General features: G+C 46.7%; 1 protein-coding gene across 4 annotated transcripts in view; it reads left to right on the top strand.

Moving 5' to 3' along the window:
- Positions 1–21,993, top strand: part of ATM (ATM serine/threonine kinase) — a 67,390-nt gene extending 45,397 nt beyond the window's left edge. For 3 of the 4 annotated variants that reach the window (XM_061569373.1, XM_061569358.1, XM_061569365.1), the window contains exons 44-64: positions 104–252; positions 2,414–2,521; positions 3,137–3,256; positions 3,795–4,005; positions 4,519–4,677; positions 5,287–5,412; positions 6,425–6,666; positions 8,150–8,360; positions 9,321–9,434; positions 10,036–10,209; positions 12,598–12,736; positions 12,967–13,049; positions 14,010–14,150; positions 14,608–14,724; positions 14,890–15,039; positions 15,475–15,631; positions 16,846–16,932; positions 17,646–17,760; positions 18,580–18,643; positions 20,043–20,203; positions 20,902–21,993. In XM_061569373.1, the coding sequence (XP_061425357.1) occupies positions 104–252; positions 2,414–2,521; positions 3,137–3,256; positions 3,795–4,005; positions 4,519–4,677; positions 5,287–5,412; positions 6,425–6,666; positions 8,150–8,360; positions 9,321–9,434; positions 10,036–10,209; positions 12,598–12,736; positions 12,967–13,049; positions 14,010–14,150; positions 14,608–14,724; positions 14,890–15,039; positions 15,475–15,631; positions 16,846–16,932; positions 17,646–17,760; positions 18,580–18,643; positions 20,043–20,203; positions 20,902–21,085 (3,012 nt within the window). In that variant the 3' untranslated portion in view covers positions 21,086–21,993. The remainder of the gene's footprint in view (positions 1–103; positions 253–2,413; positions 2,522–3,136; positions 3,257–3,794; positions 4,006–4,518; positions 4,678–5,286; positions 5,413–6,424; positions 6,667–8,149; positions 8,361–9,320; positions 9,435–10,035; positions 10,210–12,597; positions 12,737–12,966; positions 13,050–14,009; positions 14,151–14,607; positions 14,725–14,889; positions 15,040–15,474; positions 15,632–16,845; positions 16,933–17,645; positions 17,761–18,579; positions 18,644–20,042; positions 20,204–20,901) is intronic. The other variant, XM_061569382.1, reaches the window with a different exon arrangement.
- The last annotated feature ends 281 nt before the right edge of the window (positions 21,994–22,274 follow it).

Genomic DNA, 22,274 nt, shown 5'->3' with positions numbered 1-22,274 from the left:
GTGGCAGGGGAGCCATGCAATGGAACATTTGTCCAGTATTGTTAACGAGAATTTGGCCCGTGCAAGGAAGCTGGAGTACCCGGTGCGTGTTCACTGGGAGCAGGCGCTGCAGAACTGCGGGCTGGACTTGGTGCTGCAGCGATACCTTCGAGGCCTGGAGGAGGAGTCGCCCGAGTGCAGCGCAGACCTAGAGGAGATGCGCTACCAGGCAGCCTGGCGAGCGGGCCAGTGGGACCGCCAGCCCAGCTCTCGGTGGCACTCGCACACACTCGCACACACTCGCACACACTCGCACACACTCGCACACACTCGCACACACTCGCACACACAAGATCAGCTCATGTGCAGTAATGGAATCAATTATTGCACCACGGGACAATGAGAGATGGAAATGGCGTGGGGAGACCTTAATCCAGCAGTATGATGGTTATTTCCATTGGTTCTTATAATGGCGATGTCATCAACTCACTCGAGAGGGCTTATATATTGTCAATTAGTTTTTATGCCTTAATTTCTCCAATTCAGTTTACAGAAAATATCTTATGTTGATGTAGCGTTGGTAAGAGCAAATCTGTTTGCCTGACTCCTCCTTTGATTTGTATTTTGTTACTTTGTTCATGCAGCCTCGATATAGCTGTTCCATCTTACAAATGGTTTTGATCATGTCTATGTATGTTTAACATGTAGGCTTTCGCGACCAATATCCATAATACAGGTGTTTTGGGTTAGATTGCGTAAATATATAAATGTGTCGTTAAACCCGACCACCATCCGACACAAACCTTACTAATTGGCTGTGTTGGGTGGTGGCGGGTTTAACGACACATTTCTATATTTACGCGATCTCACCCCAAAAACCTGTATTATGGATGTCTATGTGTTTTATTAATGCCTCGGTTTGTGAGAGCTTAGATGACTAAATTAAAAGTATTCACTGAAAATAGAATCAAATGCCCTTACATAATCTCTGAAAGGCCAGGCATAATTGTATTTGTTATTGATTTGTGTTATCTACGATCTGACGAATGGTAGGTTTGTGTCATGGTAGAAAACCCTTTTATAAATCCAGCTTGCTTATATGATTGGTTGGTCTTTCAAACGTCTATTATTCGTAATATTTGTTTTGGGTTAGATCGCGTAAATATGTAAATGTGTCGGTTTAACACGTAGGCTTTCGCGACCAGTATTATTCATAAAGGTTTTTGGGTTAGATCGCGTTATTTATAAATGTGTCGCAACCCTCCACCACCCGACACGGCCAATCAGTAAAAATGTGTCACGTTGACAAAAGACAAATAGTTCACTACTTTAGCCCACCGATGTGTTGAAGAGTGAATCCACAACATTTTCAATTTGAGTACGACGTTTCGCTGGAAATTACATCCAGCATCCACCTGCTTCCTGTCTTAAATAGTGCAGGATGACGTCATCATTGTTGAACCCCATCAGGATTCGAGATCAGAGGCGGGGGTGTATGCAATTATGTAATAGATCAATAATCAGCCACTTAGCATGTGATGCACCTGTAAGGAATTGTAATGTGTTGTGTTTGACTTAATAATACGCTTCCAGGCTGTGCCGAGTCTGTAGCTATCACAGCGGTTAAAATGATTTTAATTATTCTCAATTTCAATTGATTCTCTAACTAATATTGGCCAGTAATAATTAGTTCTACATAACACTTCAACGTTATCAAAATCAATTGAATGTCCTTGTTGGCAAGCATGCTCTGCCACTGCTGACAGCTGTGTTTAGGAGAATTTAATGTTCCTCTGGTGTTCTTCTAGTCGATATAGAGGCGTTTCTTTATAAGGAACGAAACAGGCGGAGGACTTCTCCACAAATCTGCCGCCTGATGAAGCTTGTTGTAATTACTGACGAAACGTCGTACTCAGATTGTAAATGTTGATGCTTGGCTCTCCAGCACACCGGTGTGCTGTACTAGTAATGAATTGGCACGTTCTGTTTACGCGACAACCCTTACTAGTTGGCTGTGTCGGGTGGCGTTGGGTTTTAACGACACATTTATATATTTACGAGATATAACCCAAAAAACCTCTTATGTATGATATTGGTAGCGAAAGTGTACGTGTTTAACTGTCTTATTTAGTTCCATGTAGCTGTGGTGCAGTGGTTAAAACGCTATGCTCTAAACCCTTGAGTTCAACTCCTGGTCACGGCTTGGCGAGTTACATCTGGGTTCCTTCTCACCAACCTACACTGAACCAGCGTGGTACACTATGTTCAAACAACCCAACGACACACATGGTGTGAGGAGGTTTCTTTCAATACACTGTTGGATAAAGTGCTGTAATTATAAATATGTGTTTGATGGGAGTAAAAGCCCCTGCGGGCTGTAATGTTAACCGGCGGGGGGCGGGAGGGGTCTTGGTGTGCATGTGTGTGTGATCAGCAGGTCAGAGCCCCGCAGCCTGGGCTACCACGAGTGCCTCTACTACAGTCTCCAGGCTCTGCACGACCGCGAGTTCAGCAGCTTCACCCAGCACCTGGCAGCAGCACGGTGAGACGCACAGCCCACACGGCGGCCACAGCCGGTGTGAGATGGTATTTACATGCCGGGGTCAGAATACTACACGTGGTTAGGGTATCTGCCAAATGGTTTCTTACAACCTTATTAAAATGGTCTCTTGTTTCTATCAAGGAGCAACACTCATAGGCTAACTCCCAATATCATGGGAAAGGAGTGGAAATCATTTATCAGACTGGCACCACCACTGCCAGCATACGTATTTCTTCTACTAAAGTGCATTCGGGCCACTGCTGCTGCAGCAGCCCTGCCCTGACAGCAAGTGTATCATCACAATCGCAGCTCCAGATATGCAGTGTACTGGGTGCTTTATGCATTAAAACATACATGAATTATATTTGGAATTTAGATTCAATGCTTAATTATATGCAGAGCAGTTATTGTACGGCTTGAGTTTGCATTACAGAATAACAGTTGTAGCGTGCATGGAGAAGGAGCCCGCGACCCATGTTCCTTGGGACCCCCGAGGGCGCGTTTGCTAACCAGCACCGCTAGACTACAATGGTTATATCTTTGTTTTGGAATGTAATGTGCAGTGCTTTGTCGATCCACTTACCTGGAGCGTGTTGCCGCACCGCCTCGTGCCAGGGTGCAGGAGATGCGTGAGCTGAGCGCCCTCAGTCTGGAGTCGGTGCACGCCGTGTACCCGGCGCTCTGCCGCCTGCGCTCGCTCAGCGAGATGGAAGCCGCTGGACAACGGCTGTACAGGTTTCGCTCGTTTCCATTTCATTATTCAGTTGTCTTATTCCCCCAGTTATGGTTCAGTTGCGTTGTTATTGGTGGCGGGTTTTTTTCATGAGACATAGAGCTGTTTCAACGTGGAATGCTCACGGCGAGTCTTGGGATGTTAGTCTAAGCTCTGTTCGACAAAGATAATGAACAATGCACATGTATAATGATATCTACTGTTGGATGGAATCTCCCCATGGGTTATTTGACCATTATTCACCATGCTATTCAGTGTGAGTTGTTGACGGCCCTTATAAGGCACCACGTAACCCCTCAAGCCCGATGACCTGGTGGTCAGCAATCGAAGCTCTATCCAGATGCAACCTGACTTAACTTCCCAGATCTGGTGAGATTGGGTGCATGCTTGGTGATTTAGTCACAAAATACTTTTTGTGCCTTCCTGTGCGCAGTATGTTGCACCCCTTGTGTTTTGTTTAATTAGTATTTTCTCATTTGTATTCGTACACTGCTCGAATTTAAATCCACCTCATAATTATTGTTGATGTGGCAACGCAAGCGCTGGGCCCGACGTGGACGCGCTGGCGCCGCTGCAGGACTCGTGGCGCCAGCAGCTGCTGGTGCTGCGGGAGACCGACTTCCGCTACCAGGAGCCCGTGCTGTCGCTGCGCACGGCGCTGCACCGCCAGGCGGCGCCCGAGAGCACGGGGGCCCTCGTCGACCATCTCACGGAGCTGGCGCGGCTCGCACGCCTCGCCGGAAATACACGCGTACGTCCCCCGCGTCTCTGTCTGCCTCCCTGTCCCCGTGCCCTTGTTTCTATGTGTGGCCGTCTCTCTTCCATGTCCATCTCTACATTTGTCACAAAGGGTGTGTCCCTTTGGGGAGTGGTCGTGTCACGGTTAACAGGCTGCGCTACGAACCCGGCGACCCGAACCTGGTCTTGGGTCTCCCCTAGGTTGACTAAGCCTCAAATGACTACCTGGTGTGGTGTGTAAACATCGCCACTGGGAAGGCACTTGCCCCAACAGTCTGTAAAGGCTATATGGGGGATCTTTGTTGTCTGGAGGTTCAACATTCCTACGTCCATCCACCTGTGTTTTGTCTGTTGTGTCCGCATGTGAGTGCCTGGGGGAATCCGTCTTCTATTTTCCATCTGTCTTGCAAATAAAATACCACTACCGTTATTATCTTCACCAACAATCATTAAGAACGATTTTCAACATCGCCCGCATCACTGTCATTATCCATTCCTGTGCTGTCGTACTGCCGTTGAACCACAGGTGTCGGAGAGGGCGATACAATCAATCAGGCAGTGCCCGAGACGCCCACACGGGGTCCATGCTTGGCAGGTGGAGGATGCTGAGATGTTTTGGGCCAAGCAAGAGCAGGGCCGGGCAATGGGCATCATGAAGGGCCTCCTGGGAACACTTAAAGCTCAGGTGCTGCCTCCTTACTCCATGCGACTTCAAAGACACTTAAAGTCCTATAGACAGCAGAGGGGCTAATGGAGCAAAACAACTGTATTAATGAAACGTTAAAAATGGGACAAAGAATCGAATCTTGAATGAAAGCGCGGCTCTAAATGATGACTTGGATCGCTCGTTTGGTGTAATGTTACACCCATTATATTCAACCAATTCCTTAATTATGTTGTATTTTAATATGCAGAATGATAACTAAAATGAGCAGAGGAAATCCCATGCATTTAATGAGAAAAACATTAAAACTGCACTCTATAGACTGCCTGTTAAAAACGTCCCACATTTAATATTCTGTAGGATTAGAATCAAAATGTTACCATTTATTCGAGTCATATGCTTATGATCTACCAATAATACATTTATGCCGATTCAATGAAGGAGAAGGAACAAGACAACACATACGAGGGCAGACGATACGAATGAGACAAACACAAAACAAATGTTGATTTGACTGTTCTAATCTAATCGCAAAATGGTGGGGGGCGGTTGTGGATTGATTAATGTCCAGTTAGCTTGCTCCATGCGGCCTAGTTGCCCGCTCCATGTGGCTTTGCCGTGCACTTGCAGGTGGCAGGCGAGTGTGCGAAGGAGCTGTTGGCACTGTACGCCGAGTGCCTGGGCCGCTATGGACACTGGCTGGCCGAGACGTGCTCGGAGAGCCCCTCCATCATCCTCAGCGAGTACCTCGAGAAGGTGAGGGCCTTTCTTTCAGAATCTGAAAAAAAAATTATACTGGAGGAATCCGTCAAGCTAGAAAGCTCTTTTTCACAGATTTTAAAATACACGTGCAAATATTATGTAGGGGTCGACACACTTTGCTACAATCCCTGCGACAAGTGTTCGATTCCTGGCTACCCATGACATCATTTGAAAATTGGTTTCGGAGCCTGTTGTGGGCCGGCTCTCGGGTACTTGAGCCTTAACTGAGTGCCGGGTGCAGTGTGTGAACGACCGCAATGGTGAAGCACAAGGATGGTTGGGCATATCGCCGGCCAAAATTTCCACTTCGGCTGGCAGTGGCAGCCTCAATAGATGTTTGCAAACTAACTTTAATTATTGCACAATCAGTATCGTTAATTGGGTGAAAATCTCGCAAATATTGTGAATATTTTCCATGATGGTGTTTTGGTGAGAATGGCTGGCATTTTGAGGCATCAAAAAAGTGCAACTATATTCTGCTAACACACACAAACATGCTTCTTTGAATACACTTTTTGCTGACTGTTACATGAGCAACACTATTATTGTATTATTGCATCAGAGGTTTCGTATTATTTAGACTGTCACTATGATATGGTTATGTAAGTGGAAATTATATATGAAGTACCCACCCTATTTCTATGTTACACAATGTTCAGTCAGAAAAATGTATACAAGGTAAAAATACAGCAATTTTAACGGTTTTATATTTTGTTCTCTCAGTTTAGTTGCTACATTTTTTTAGAATGCAACGTTTTCACCATACCTGCATTTCTTGTTTATGGTGTCTCCTCCCTCTCGCATCTTTGCAAGAGTCCCTGGCACCTCCACTTCCCCATCCCTGTGCCGCCCCTCGATGCTCCCCCTCCGTCTGTGCGCCACCCCTCTGTGAAGCATCATCCATCTTCGTGCTGTCCCTCTACGCTGCCTCTTCCACCTTTGTCCCGCCCGTGTATTACTGCCTTCCTGGCACCCACCCCCCTTTGCCCATCGTGCCCGCCTACAGGCGGTGAGCGTAGCGGAGCGTGCGTGGGGCGATGGCAGCGGCGGCAGCGACATGGGCGAGGGCGAGGGTGGCCGCGTGTGCAGGGCGGCGCTGTACCTGTCGCTGGCGCGCTTCGCCGACGCTCAGCACCGCAGCATCGTGGCGTACATGCGCTCGGCCGAGTACGAGAACAAGCGAGCTCTGCTCCGCAAAGCTAAGGAGGACGTCACCCTCTTACAGTCACTCAAGCTGCAGCCATCCAGGTGAGTCGGCTGTGCAGGTGGACGGAGGCGGGTGCTGTGCACCTTGCCAATCGGTCTCTCACTAACAAGTTCCGTTAAGCACACGGTTAGACTGGAAGACCAGTCTCTGCTTGGGTCTTTAGACAATTGACTGAAAGACCAAATCTCTTAGTGGTTTTCAGAAATTTAGCTTAGATGTATCAATATGTAGTGAGCGGCTTCCGAGACACGTCGTGTAGAAGGCTTCTTACTTATTGGGAACACACTGGGCGATACATTTATGTAACGCAGCTACACATAGCCGACCCTATCACACAACCCCATCGTCGGCGTCCAACTACGTAGCTGTCCGACTAGTGCAGCGACGGCAATGATGAGAGCCTTGCAGAAGATCGGCCACGTGGTCGGACGACGAAGAGAGATGACGGCGAGCAGCGACGCAGCCAGGACCCAGGACCCGCAACAGCTGTCACCCCAACCGTTGGGAAAGAACCATCTGAGGACCCAATCAAAACCATCACCTTGCCATACATAGCAGGGGTCACCAAAAATAACTCCAAAATTATGAGCAAACAAGATGCAGATTCGATTTAACACAGGACATACAATTTTGATCTGGTCCCATCTGTGAAGGATGTGATCCCTGACATGCAATACCCCGGCGTCTACAAACTAAGCTGTGTCTGTGGCAGTAGTTACATTGGGGAAACAAAGCGACATGTCTCGGACCGTGTTCGTGAACATAAGGCAGATCTGAAACACGGTAGGACCAATACCTCGGCCGTGACTGATCATTGTTTTAATGCGGTGGGCTCACACGAAATTGATTTCTCTAAAATGAAGGTACTTTGCAAACCCACTGGTCATCAACAAAGATTCGTTCATGAACCCATCCACATATACAGACACAGCCACAACTTCAATGGAGAAGATGGGTATAAACTGAGTAATCATTGGAAGGACGTTATTAACCAGTTTAAGTCATAACTGGCTGTGATATTCCCATCCTACCGACGTTAGTTGTTATTTTCGGCACTCTGATTTGACATTAGCAGGTTAAATTTCCCACACTAACAGCCACCTTGCTCGCCAAGCTCGACGTTGCTGCTCTGCGATCTCGCATTAACATGCTAATCTCTCACAGTAACATAGCCACCTCCACGCCCTTGTCGTGGAGGTCGCTCTCCGATCTCCCATTAACATGCTAATCTCTCACAGTAACATTACTAGCCTCGCCCACTTCGTTTATGACCCTTGGGCTACAACCATTTTAAACCTTTAAAACAGTCTGCCTCAGCAGCTTTCCCCCTCTCTTTTCTTCTTGATGACGAATGCTTGTGTTGCGATCGAAACGTCGTAGTTTTTTATTATTTTTTGTTATTTTCTTTGAACCTATCTACGTGACTTTACCGAAAGGCCCAAATAATATAAGGGGATGTTCGTGTTTTTGTGAACGATGCAGGCTATGCAGGGGCCGCTTGTCCTTGTCTGTGCGTGTCCCCAGGTACATGGTGAAGCTGCAGCGCGAGTGCGATCTGGACGAGCGGGAGCTGCTGTCGCTGCGGCAGGACCGCGAGCGCTTCCTGGTGGAGGCGCTCGTCAACTACGTGCGCTGCCTGCGCAGCGGCGGGGCGCACGGGGAGGCGCGCGCATTCCGCCTCGTCTCGCTCTGGCTCGAGAACTCGGCGGAGCAGCAGGTCAACGACGTCATGCGGGTGAGATTTCTGCGTGCGTGAGGACACGCGGGTGCTAGAGCACACGCGCTAGAGCACGCGCACGCACACGAGCACACTGCTGTGATTTTCCCCAGTGTTTTTTTGTTACAAACAATTGCTTTCCTAAATTTTATCCCAATTGTGCTCTTCCTGACATAACCCTGAACAGTGGCATAATCACTGTCAACATAATCAGAATCAATTGTGGCATCATTTGCAGCATCAGTAGCAACAACATCTTCAATACCATATTTTCGTACTATAATCTATTGCCATAAGTATCACCATCATTACTATAAAAAAATGTTCATTCATACATTTTTCCCTATGGTTATCCTGATTGTGCTATTGGTGTCATGACTTAAGATGGGGAATCCATTCAGGGTGCTCGCAGAACAGTGCAAACCTGCGTGTTAGAGAACAGCGTTGTAAAGTAGATATCAACAAGCTACCTCTGAGATCCCTTCAAGTGACCTCGAGTTCACAACGTTAGGGCACAACTTCCCCACCACGACCTTTGCCACTTATTTGATGGGACAGTACTCCTGCTATGCAAACCAGGAGTTGGGTGAACAAACGAACCGTACGACATACTGGCCAAGTACTTCCCGCAAAACGGAGGTCTAATGCCAGGATATGGGGAATTAATCCTATGTTTAATATAGATTTTAAATGCACTAGTTAACTGCTACACAGTATATGTTTATTTAATGCGCAAGAATACTATTATGTCACATATAATTTATATAAATGCACAGAATACATGAAATCGTATGTAATTTATATTAAATGGAACTTAATATGTTACGTAGTATATAAAGCATATTAAATGCAATAGACTACCATTCTGTAATAAAGTAAAACATTTATTCATACAGCAATTTTTTTAAACCCATTTTTAACACTGATTTCACCCACTGCCACAACCATCGCCACCCTCATCCTTGTAAATCGTCACAGACTGGCGTGACAGACATCCCTCCGCACAAGTTCCTGCCGTTGATTTACCAGCTGGCGGCACGCATGGGCACCAAGATGGCGGGCGGAGAAGCCTTCCACAGCATCCTGCAGAAGGTGAGGGCGGCCGACACTGCCGTTCAGGGTTCTCGTGATATGGCGATGCTAAGGAATATCGTAAAACTAGATATGAATATAAACAGCAACAGTTGTCATCAGAGCGCTGCTGGTCATTACTTTAAATGCGTTTTGGCAAGAACGAAGTTGCAAAGTTATGTTGGACAACCTGGGCCACACAGCCTTAGTATGTTTCTACAGGAAAAGAGCAGTTTTTTTTGTTCGATATTCTTTGAACACTTGCATATGCAAAGATAAAGATCCCCTGTATAGCCTGTATTAGACTGTTGGGGCAAGTGTTGTTAGCAAGCACCGATGAAGGCTGGCATGGCACACAAGGGGGTGGTTTGACCAGCACCGCCTTTGTCTCCTCGGTACTGAGGTCCACACACCGCACCAGATACTCTTTTAAAGCTCAGTCAATTTACAGAAGGCCCAGTTCATATATTGACTGCTGATGTTTGCCATGGCTGTGATTTGAACTGAGGTCTTTGGGTTTGTAGCCTATTGTGCTAACCACTACGATGCCACTGCTCCTCACAACACACACAAAGACAAACGTGGATCCATCAAAACCGTTTCTCCCCGTCCCCCCCACCAGCTCATCCTGCGCGTGACGCTCACGCACCCGCACCATGCGCTGCTGGTGGTGCTGGCGCTGGCGAACGCTGGCAAGGACGAGCTGCTTCAGACAGTGGCAGCCAGGGATGGTGCACGCGGGGGCAGCCGCTTGAGCCGGGGAGATGGCAGGGGGTCCTCGGCCCCTAGTGACGACGTAAGTGCTCGCAGTCTCATCTGTATGTACGTTGTTTTCCAGCTCTTTTTTCAGAAGCCGCAAGACAGCTCTACAAAGTGGCTTATCATGTGGAATTTTAAAGTAGCTACATGCTCTAAATGCATATTTCTAGATGTGGAGGGATAACTGTAGGACCCGGAAAAAATGCACACGACCATGGGGAGAACATGCAAACTACAACTATACAGGTGTCAAGGGTCAGGATCAAACCCACGACCTCCTGCATACCAGGCTAGGAAGTTAACATCTCACCACCGTGGCACCCACTTTTGAAGCCATGGAGAGGACTGCATAACCCTGACCCTAAACGAGACCATCGCAAATACCCTGACCATTGCTTTAAGCCAGATCATAGCGATAACCGGATTGATACCCGAACTCACAGTTATACCTCGACCATAACTCTACTCTGTTACAATTCATCCCATTACTCAGACCATATCTTTAACCATAACGCAGGCTTTATCAATATTTAGACACGAGCAGGAACCTGCGGAACTTCCGCAAGGATTTGGGCAGTCCCCGAAGACATACACACATAAACACACACTGACTTTCACATGTGCACACAAAGACACAGATCCCCCGTATAGCCTTAATAGACTTTAGGGACAAGTGTTGTTAGCGAGCAGCACATTTGAAAGCTGGAACGACGCACAACAGGGTGAGTGGTCAGCACCACGCCCGGCCGCCTTTGTCTCCCCAGTGGCGTTGTTTACACACCAGGTACGCATTTGAGGCTAAATCAACGTAGGTCCTAGGGGATAATCATGACAGCTGTCAAGGTACACACTCACTTTCACATGCACACAAATACAAAGATCCCTAATATAACCTGAACAGACTGTTGGGGCAAGTACTGTTAGCGAGTAGCACATAATGAAGGCCAGCACGGCAGACAAAAGAGTGTGTGACCAGCACCAAGCAAGACCACTTTAGTCTCCCCCGGTGGCGATGTTTACTACACACACCGCACCCAGGTACTTATTTGATGCTGAGTCGACCTAGGGGAGGCCCAGGAGCGGTTCAGATTATTGTCACTGGTGGTGGCCTTGAGCGGGAATGAAACTCGGCTTGATAGGTTTCTAATGCAGCGTCGCGCTGAGCTCTACACTACCGCTCCGTGTAGCCTTAACAGACTGTTGGGGCAAGTGCAGTTAGTGAGCACCTATGAAGGCTGAAACGGCACACTAGGGGGTGGGTGGCCAACACCATGCCTGACCGCCTTTGTCTCCCTAGTGGCGATATTTACACACCACACTAGGTACTCATTTTAGGCTGAGTCAACCTCGGGGAGGCGATCTCGAGTGCGATGATTGTCACTGGGGTTGGGCGTAAGGGGAAATCGAACTCGGTTCGCTGGGTTCATAGCTAACCGCTACACTGCCGCTCCTGACATACACACAAACACAAAACACATACACAAAACACACGCACGTGTACACACACTCTCAAAAAACACACTCACAGCAGTAATGTTAGGACTTAACAGCTGGCGGAGGATCGTTCCGCCAAACCAAAGTTGGGCGGTTCGTGTCGCTAGTGCGAGTAGGTGTTTGCAAGTTCTATTGAAATAGTTATTTCACAGAATGTGTTATCTACGTGTTGTCATAAGTGGGGCTTTCGTCCAATGAGTGTGCCGACGTACGATCATCAATTGGACCAGTGAACGGGCAGGGACTGGCCGTAGGGTGGTATGGCAGTGAGTTGCAAATAATGTTGCATTTTGCAGCACAGGAATATTAATTATTGCATGGATAGGGTGTCGCACACTCTTTGGGTCTTTCGGTAAAGTCACGCAGATGGAATAAAAATAATAAAACATCACGACGTTTCGATCGCAACACAAGCAATCGTCTTCAGGTGAAAAAATACAGGAGAACTGCTGAGGCAGGAGAAATATTGCGGGAGATTGTCTCACCTTTGTTTTAGCATCGAAAGTTTGTATCATAACATTGACAGCTAAATTGATACTTGAGGCAACGCTCAGCGAGCGGCCAGTATAAATTTGCGAAGTATCAAATTATGTTAACGAGTCCTGTCGCCCACGCCGATTGGTTGCGGTGCGTAACGTCACCGCGACCAAGCAGCCAACCAGAGGGGCCGAATGTTGCAGGAAAAAAGTGTCTTAGTGTATTATTATTTAAGATTACTCTAACCCTAACCCAACCTGCAGCTTTACCCAGACACTACCGATTCATAAGAGTGCATGTACATTATTAGTGCCAATACACTACCGCCCGTTCCTATCTTAAGAACTCTAGTGCATGTGTATGAGTTCCTGCGTTTGTGCATATCTGTGTGTTGTGGACAAGTGCAAGTGTGCCGGCGAGTGTGTTGCATGTGTGCATGCGCGTTCGTGGGCAGGATCGTGTCAGGGCGACACGGGACCTCGTGGAACAGGTGCGAAAGCAGCAGCCCGAGCTGGTGCGTGACACGGAGAAGCTGTGCGACGCTTACATCGTGCTCGCCAACATGAACGCCGAGGCCTCGCGCAAGCAGACGAGTGAGCACCTTTGATGACTGGGGAAGCCCCATGACATTTGCCTCTCTCGCACCTCCTGTCTTTAGTTTCCTTGCCTTACATGTCCTTGTCTTTCATTAGCTCTCTCCTGGTGCCTCTTGCTTTTTCCATAAAATAATTGTAAAAAAAGTATCTCCAATAAAACTAGAAGCAAAATATATTTTTTTTGAGAGTCTGTTTTTATTGAAGAATGTCTGCACTTTGATTTGCAGAGGATTTGCTCATTCCAAAGGATCAGCCCATCAAGGACATCAGAAATCTGTACAAAGTTGTTATCCCCACATTGGAACTGAAGGTAAACCAATTCTCCTTGGTACACAGGTTGGGTGGTGGATGATTGGCTTAAGAGGTGAGAGCACTGAGCCAGCAACTGCAGAGATCCTGCAGCAACAGCTGTAGTGTGGAGAATAGAAGTCTGGTGATGGGCGGAATTCCTGGCTCGAGGTCCCGAGGGGTCAGGTACAGGAGAGTGCGCGAGAGCTCCTGGCGCTTGGCAGCGAGAGAGGGTGCTGTGGGAGCGGAGAGCGCGAGTCTGCAGGAGGGCCGCCTGATCAACGCTGCGAGCTGCATCCAACTCCGTGTGCTAGGACATCATCTGTTTCGAGTGTTCATTGTAATGTCAAATGTTCAGCGAGGTGTCAGATATTCATTGTTGCTCTACTGAGTATGCCCTGCACGTCTCGTGTGAATGCCATTGGTCAACAAGTAGGCTTTGTGTGTCACTACCATTGTGCTATGCCGTGTACAGTTGGCTCTCTGTGGATTTGTGAAGTGTTTGTGGGTGTGCGTGCGTATCCCCTGCATACAATGTGTGCGTGAGATCGGTTGCAGAGTAGGAAAGGATCAGGACCGCTATAGGTGTCTGTGTGTGCACTCTAATCTATGCGTTGACCTGCTGCTTAAAGGTGGAAGTTGGTGTCTTCTCAGTGTATAACCCACAATATAGGCTGACACCCCTACTCTTAAGTGTCCACCCATGGTTTGTCATTGGCTCCCCCGCAGCTCGTCACCACCCACCTCCAACGCTAAACATGGCCTGGCTGTAAAACACAAAGTGGTGCATAACACAAACCTCAACACTGACTTTGTTATTGAAATAACATTGTTGACTAAATGGAAGGTCTAAGGAGTTGTTGTAACTCTCGGCCCTGCTTGTATATTGACTTGACTATATCCTGTGGAGTTTTGACTAATTGGAAGCTGATACGTAATTGTGAAAATAATCTATGTTCCGGATTTCTTCCCACACCTTCAGGTGGACCCGACGGGGCAGTACCCTGACCTCGTGACGGTGCGTGCTTTCCGGCCACACTTCCGGCTCGCCGGAGGCGTTAACCTCCCCAAAATCATCGACTGCGAGGGATCGGATGGACGAACTTACAGGCAGCTTGTAAAGGTGTGTTGGCTATTAAGGAACAGCAGCTCCGCAGCAGAGGACCCGATACAATGAGACAGGGCCAAACAAATGGTGTTGCACAAATATATTCTGATGCACGTTGTCCAAAGGCCCCTTCAAACACACTGGTCTGCCAGCTTATTGTCTAAAATTCTAAGTCTGTTGTCTAAAGACCCTGTCTGAGATGGGATTGTCAGTCTTATTTTTAAGGACCCTGTCAAGATCAGTCTAGCAGCTGGTTAAAAAACACGTTTATTTAATCGCTCAGGGTTGCACAATTCTGTAATTAAAACAAACGGACACAGGGCATCGCCACCAAAAATAAAATCCGTGTGACTGTTACGGCAAACAATAATAGCTATGGAGTTCGTACAGTGGCAACGAGCAGTATCGATGACCGTGATGATTGTGACGATAATGATGGTGACTTTATAGTTTGTATGGCCTCGCTTGGCAGGGCCGTGACGACCTGCGTCAGGACGCCGTCATGCAGCAGGTTTTCCACATGTGCAATGAGCTGCTGGCCGGGAGCGCAGAGACACGCACCCGCAAGCTCAGCATCCGCACGTACAAGGTGGGTGATCATGCGTCCTCGTCATACTCAATTATGCCGGGTTAACACTCTGCGTCACGGGTGTGGGCTGTGTCTCTTCTCTTGGCGCCTGCTTCTTACCGCTGACTGGGCTAACGAGATGGGGTGCCTTGCCTGTGCCGCCCCCTCCCACGTGGGACGTGTAAGGTGGTGCCTCTGTCACAGCGGAGCGGCGTGCTCGAGTGGTGCGTGGGCACCGTGCCCATCGGCGACTACCTCGTCCACAAGGACACGGGCGCCCACACCAAGTACCGGCCCAACGACTGGCCCTCCATGCACTGTCGCAAATTCATGAATGTAAGGGCCCTCTGGTAACCAGGGCTGCCCCCACTTCTTATCACTAAACCCTTAGTAATACAGCTTTGAAACCTAACCTGGAAAGCCTTAATGCCCAAGCTGTAAGAACTTAATGTAAAAATGTATGTATATTTATTTTAGTGTTTAGCGTCTAAGGATTAAGCCTGAAGCTCATTACCGTATCTTCTTTGTACAAACTAAGCCCTAAGTTTTTTGCCAGGTATCGGTCGTAAAGCCAACCTTAAGAACAAGGACAACAACAACAACAACAACTTGTATTTATGTTGTGCCCACAATGCAAGAAACATCTCAGAGCTCAGGTTTTTAGCTGAGAGGAGCCCCTAATGGCAGCTCAACCCCATAGCCATGTAACGATAGCCGACCTTGATGGATGGGTGGATGGGTGTGCCACGCTGTCCACATGTTGCGGCGCAGGACCGTAGGAACGGGGACTTGTTCCTCGCTTACCAGGAGTTGTGCCACCACTTCCGGCCCGTTTTCCGCCACTTCTTCTGGGAACGCTTCCTGGACCCGGCCGTGTGGTTTGAGCGACGCCTCTCCTACACGCGCAGCGTCGCCACCTCCTCCATCGGTCAGTCCCCCGGGCTCCCGTTGGTATCTCGGTGTTTTTTAGATATCTTCTACTTTGGGATACTCTTAGAAATGTAACTTTAGTAGGTGGAGCCAGGTGGCTCAGGGGTCAGAGCACTCGGCTATCTCTGCTGAGACCCCAAGTTCGAATCTGGACCACCGCCCATGATTAAACCAGGTTCTCAAGTTGATGGTCTCAGTCCAGTCATCAATGACTGAAACAAACCCATCACATTTAATTTTCTTTTTTTACTTAATATGGCATCTTCCAGTTTTACGAATTCAACATGTCAGTTTCATTTACATCAGATGAATAATATTTGTATGGCATTAAAAGGTATGATGTTGGTTTGGATAAAGGGACTTATACACTTGACTATCAATTCAAAAGAGATGCATTTATAATAAGTGTTTCCTCTTTTTTTTTAGCTGGTGGTTTGAAACGAGGCTTTGTGCATTCCACACATAGTATAGTGATTTCACGTTACATACACAGCATGATGAGAGGACTGATATTTTGATCACAATCGTGCCTTTTGCCGTCTGGCAATCATGTTACTGCATGTATTATGACTCTTGTTAGTTTTCAGCCCGGATGAGTCTTGTATTCTTGTCTAATGAGTCCCTAATCTATCTCGCAATATAAGAATTGGTTAACTTCCGTGCATTAGGGAAAGTTTTTATTGTTATAAATTATACACACGGCTACATAGCACTGTTAATCCACAGCATGTATTAGCCACACTGGGATAAATGTAATTCCACTGGTTCTTCCACGTTCTGCATTGGATTCACATCACCGAATAGGTTGAAGGAAGACACCGCAGTAGATGTGAACAGGCATAGGAGGTTGCGATGTGAGGGACACGTGCAGGGTGGAAGTGGGCAGGGTACCAAGACAGGCACTTGGAGGGGCATCCAGAAGTCGGCACCCAAGCAGAAGACCGAGAGCCGGGTGGTCTTGAAGAGACTGTAGGAATGGTCCTTGAAGGATGTCGACTCTACACGAAGGGGAAGACCTAAAACCAGAAATTGGGAAGATGTAAGAACACACAGTGTATGTTAAGTGTCAATCATCTAGCAGAAGGAAGAAAGTGATGGTGAGGAGTACGCTGGCATCAGCATTATTGGATGTGATAATCCGAATGTTACCGTACATTGTGATTGTCGTTTCGCTGTAACCCTCCACTCCGCGTGTGCTCCCCGTCGGTGCAGTGGGCTACATCGTGGGGCTGGGCGACCGCCACGTGCAGAATATCCTCATCGACCTCAACTCGGCCGAGCTCGTACACATCGACCTGGGTACTCGCCGACTCTCGCTCCACCGGCAGCTTGATCGCTCGGGATGCGACGATTCGCCCACTGTGCGACGATTCAACGGATTGTATTCATTCGGGATAAAAATAATTAGTATATACCATAGTGTTAGTGCAGTTCTTAGAAAAAATATATATCACAAAAGTGCTATATTTCACATCGGAGGAATCTCCTAATTATTTAACTCAGTTATGCAACTACTTTGCAGGTAAGTTTCTAACTTGGCAAATTCGGACCACGTTGCGACTCTTTGTTGATTAATATCCTGGGATATTTTAATCTTTTGAGAGTTCGAGTACTTCATAGAGGCAGGTGGTTGAAAGTTCTATAAGCAGCTGTGTAACCTAGCCACTTGCCACTGTTGGAGATCCTGACCAAAAATCTGAAGGACATTGGTTAAAATAGTAGTTTGGGATAGGCTATGCCCATCACCCTCCAGGGTCAAGAAAGTGTGTCACCAGATTGTCTAAAGTTAACGGTGGTTGTTAATCGACTGGCAAGCAGCATAGGAATGTGGATTACTATTTGTTTATAACTGGATTAAGGTTGTCAATGGAGGCAAGGACTCTGCCCCACTTGGTTCATCTGATAAGGGGGACACATTGGCTTTGACTTGAAAGTGCACGTTGCATCGTGTTTTTAATTGGGAGTAGAGGAACCACCCTGGGACACAATGTTGTTGCTGCGCGCTCGTCCAGGTGTTGCGTTCGAGCAAGGCCGCGTACTACCGACTCCCGAGACTGTGCCATTCCGACTGACGCGAGACATCGTGGATGGAATGGGCGTCACGGGCGTGGAGGGCGTCTTCCGCAGGCAACGCTTCCCTTCGTTGCGCTCACGTCATCGTGATTGCGTTCACGTTGATCATCGTTGCCGTCATTGTCATCATCTTAGTGGTCATTGTCGTCATCACCTTGGTTCCCATTATAAACAGTGCCGTCATCATTGTCGAAGCATTGTTATCAATATTATTATCATTGTAATATTTCTTGTTTTGCCATTTATCAGTTTTCGAAAACTTTTCTTATAATTCGTTGGGTCTTTCGGTAAAGTCACGTAGATTAGTTCAAATAAAATAACAAAAAAATAACAAAAAACGATGACGTTTCAATCGCTTTTATTGTAATCAAAACGTCGTAGTTTTTTGTTGTTGCTATTTTCTTTGAACCTATCGACGTGACATTTACCGAAAGACCCAAAGAATATGAATTCCTACAGTCACGAAAGCTTTAAGTTAAGATCTTTTCTTTATAACTGCTTTTTGTGTTTGGTTTGTTGTTCAATCTTGATTTGAAGCTTTCGTGACTGCAGTAATCCATACTCTTTAGAGTATAGTTTGTTGTTCTTCCCCGCACCTCTGATTAAGATGGTTGGCTATGTATGGTGTGAAATAAGTTCAACATACATTGATACATCACCAGCATCAACATCTTCATGTATTGTTTTTAATGTAAGAGTTTGCGTGGTGGTAGTGGTGATGTTAAAGCTGTTTCTGGTACGAGTGCTGGTATTGGTGGTGCTGGTGATGGTCGTGGTAGTTGTGATGGTGGTTGTGGTGGTAGTCATGGTGGTCGTAGTGATGGAATTGGAGAATCGTCAAAGAGAGCACTAACACCGATCCCCTGTGTGCAGGTGCTGTGAGAAGACAATGGAGGTCATGAGGAATTCTCAGGAGGCCCTACTAACCATTGTTGAGGTCTGTTCCCATTGGCACTTATAGACTACATTATTTAACATATACTGTATTGTTGTTCTTTGGTTTTTAGTTCAAGTAATGTTTCAGCACGAGGCAACATTGTGGTCAGAAGTCAGTGCACCAAAATCCACTGCTGTACGATACCTCTGTCCACCCCACATCTGTGCTTCCCATCTCCACCAATCAGCACTGATCAGCACTGATCAGCATGGTGTAAAGTATTGTCCAATCAGTGACCTGCGTAGCATCGACAGACTGCCATCCAGCAGTGAATGTGACAAAAGACTGTCTGTGTACAATTGTCATTGACATTTTTTAATTATTATTTTAAATGCACAAACATAAAACAATGCTTATGTTTGTGCATGAGGGAACCATCAACGTCTTAAACACTGTTGCACTGTGATCTGGGCAGCCTGTGTTTGATTGTTATTCACTGATATGACACCAATGGCGCCTGGTGACTAACACTGGCCTGAGCCACCCAAAGGTTGATTCAAATGAAAATGTGAATGAGTCCAGTCTGTTTTTAAGTAAAGAGGCAGCCAGGCATGTGTGGGCCATGCTATAGGTGTGGTGTGCCTCCATCGATTGGCTCTCTCTAACAGATCTTGCCCAACTGCATATTTTGGATAAACAGGGAACGTTTGATGAGTGTGGTGGGTATTAATCTGTAACCTCGTGCTTTGTAGATAAAGGTTGGTAGATCACAACATATGTAAAACTTCAAAACCTGCTGGGGCTTTAAGGTGAACAGGTGATGGCAGTAGAGCAAGCCATATGGCTGTTTGAGTTTTTTATCTTCTCATATATATGGATTCGTTTAGGTACTCCAATTCCTTCCCCCATGCAAAACTCTTATGAAAAAGGAATGGACCTAACAGGTTAATACAGGACTGAAAAAAGCCTGACAGTGAAGCTCTCCTTGATAGATACACTTTGTTTACATCATTGCAATGTCAGTGGCGACAGGGTTGCACAGTCGTAACACTTGTGTGTGCCTCACGACAAGGAGGAGCTCGGTTCAGTTTCTGACTCGGGCGCATTTCTGCGTGTAGTTTATATTGTCTCCTCCTGTATGACTTTCCTCTGGATGTTCCATTGCTTCCATAAAAACACATTGGTGTTGGCAAAACATTTAAATGCAGGACCCTCCTGAAAAATTGTGTTTGACCACATTTACACCATTGAAATCTCATTTGCCAGTAGAAAAATATGATAATTGTTTTTTTACCCTTTTATTTACCCTTTTATTGGTGCCAGATAAAAGGGTAAAAAACCAATTATCATTTGACCGCATTGTTGATTTCCTGGGCAAATAGGTCATTACTGTTATATAATATATGTTCATGTGCCACTTTGATCCTAAACTCTCAACCCCCCAAATCTGTCTTGGCAGGTGCTGCTGTTCGATCCACTGTTTGACTGGACGATGAACCCCCTGAAAGCGCTGACGCTGCAGACACGAGTCGAGGACGAGACTGAGGGCACCTCCACCATGGGCCCCACGCTGGGGAGAGCGCCTGCATCTGGGAGGGCCGTGCACCAGGAACGAAACGGGTGAGGAGAGAGCACGTGGCTCAGACCAAGGCAGCTCCATTGCTCCGATGAGATGCTCAGGTCTCCAGGTGACCAGACGGCTTCAGCACGGGACTCTGAGAGGACAATGAACCCCCTAAAAACGAATTGCCATCAGCTCTGGCCTGTATACAGCTGGATGGAAGCCTTTCCTGTCTCATGCCTGCACGTAAACCAAGCTCATCGCTGTGCTGGTTATTCGCTTGGGTTTATTTTTTCTTTCGCTGCCTTTATGCTACTACCAATCTCGTCCATGGACCATCATTCCTTCTCGTGATATGATCTGTCGAAGCCCACTTCCTTTCACAATATGATGCATTTGATTTACATTTGTACCCTGAGTTTCATGCTCTTATTTCTATCTCAGAGTAATCACAGCATGCGTCCCTCCATGCTTACTTGTGCACTTTTCAGTTTTTGGTCCACTTTTGTCAGTGTTCATGTTTTTTTATCCATATCCAAGTGGGTAATGCACTTTTGTTCATTGCTGTTGTGGTTGCACACTGCTGTTGCCACGTCCATTACTGCTGTTGCAACGCTGCTCTATTTTTATTGTGTCTCAGACGGTATTGTTATTGCATCTCGGACTGGTGATGGTGTTGTTGTTGTTGTCTCAAACCATGTTGTTGTTGGGTCTTGGACCGTGTTGATGTTGTGTCTCTGACTGTGGCCGCGTGCAGCATGGACCCGCAGAGCCTCAACAAGATGGCAGAGCGCGTGCTCATGCGGCTGCAGCAGAAGCTGAAGGGCGTGGAGGAGGGCTCGGTGCTCAGCGTCCCGGGCCAGGTCAACCTTCTCATTCAGCAAGCCACCGACCCCAAGAACCTCAGCCGACTCTTCCCAGGATGGCAGCCCTGGGTTTAAGGCTTCTTCCACCAAAAGTCCCACAGTAGAGCATCTCGCTTACTCCCCCCCCACCCCCCATTTAAGTGGCATCTGGTGAAAGGAAGGAAGCATTGGCATGGTGTGCTGGCATCATCGTCATTGGCCATGAGGACATTGTGACCTGGACTTTGGTAAACAGCAGCGTGCTACCACAGCAACAATTTAAAGTTGTGTTTTGCTATTGTAACTGCTAACGAAGGAGAAGACATAGAATACATATAGGCAAATGGTAGAATAGTGTCAGAGCAGATATTGAAAGTTGATGTTGACATTGTAGCAATGGAGCTCATTGAGGTGTGCCAAACCACTCAGCTCCCAGAGGGTCATGAGATCAACTTCCAGCCAGGGGTTAACTTAGTTCTTCATCCCTCTATTTCATATAGAATTTGTCCCACTTAATGAGAAGTCAGCAATGGCTGTATCGTGAATACTCTGGTCTTTGTCGTAGGAGTTTGGAATGTCCTACATTACCTCGAGAGCTCTAAGGGAAACAACCATTCCCCAATGCTTATTTGAGTGTGAAGACTTCTTTGACATGTATTGGCACTCAGGTGGTTTACTCCAAAGTTTAACCGAAAATGTCTGTTTATTTGGAAATTTTCCACTTGAAATTGGCAAAAGCTGCCCAGCAGCTCACTGGATGATGGATTCGCGTGAATGTATCTTGGTGTGAGCACCTTCGCCTGAACAAAAAACTAAAGTTTGCTCACGTTCTTCCCTCCTAATAATGAAATCATTTTCAAGGAGCCTTATAACTATGCCTTTATTATTGTATATGTTATCACTGTACTTTAATATTCACATCATTCTTGTCTTTTATGATGAATTGCACGTAAGTTATACTTGTAAGACTCTCTGGATGTGAAATATAGCTTTTGTTTATATGACACTGCTTGAGATTATATTTGAAATGTTTTTTACAATGTGGCCAGAAACATGAATACTCATGTTGACAATTTTTTTAGCAAACCAGCCTTTTATTTAGTACACGAGAGTATTCGACTCCAACAAGCAAATCTTAGTCATCGTCGATCTGAATTTTACCACCCTTCATGAGCTGATATATACCCAGAACTAGGCAATTGGTGGAGAGGATATTCAATTCAGGATCATGGGAATAACAACACTACAATAATTTTTTTTTTTTAAAGAATGCAAGATTCCTGGA

Source organism: Lethenteron reissneri, chromosome 6, assembly GCF_015708825.2.
Source record: "Lethenteron reissneri isolate LAM-NWPU_2019-01 chromosome 6, ASM1570882v1, whole genome shotgun sequence".
NCBI lineage: Eukaryota > Metazoa > Chordata > Hyperoartia > Petromyzontiformes > Petromyzontidae > Lethenteron > Lethenteron reissneri.
The sequence above is the reverse complement of the archived record's forward strand: the minus strand, read 5'-3'. Positions and strand labels throughout refer to the sequence as shown.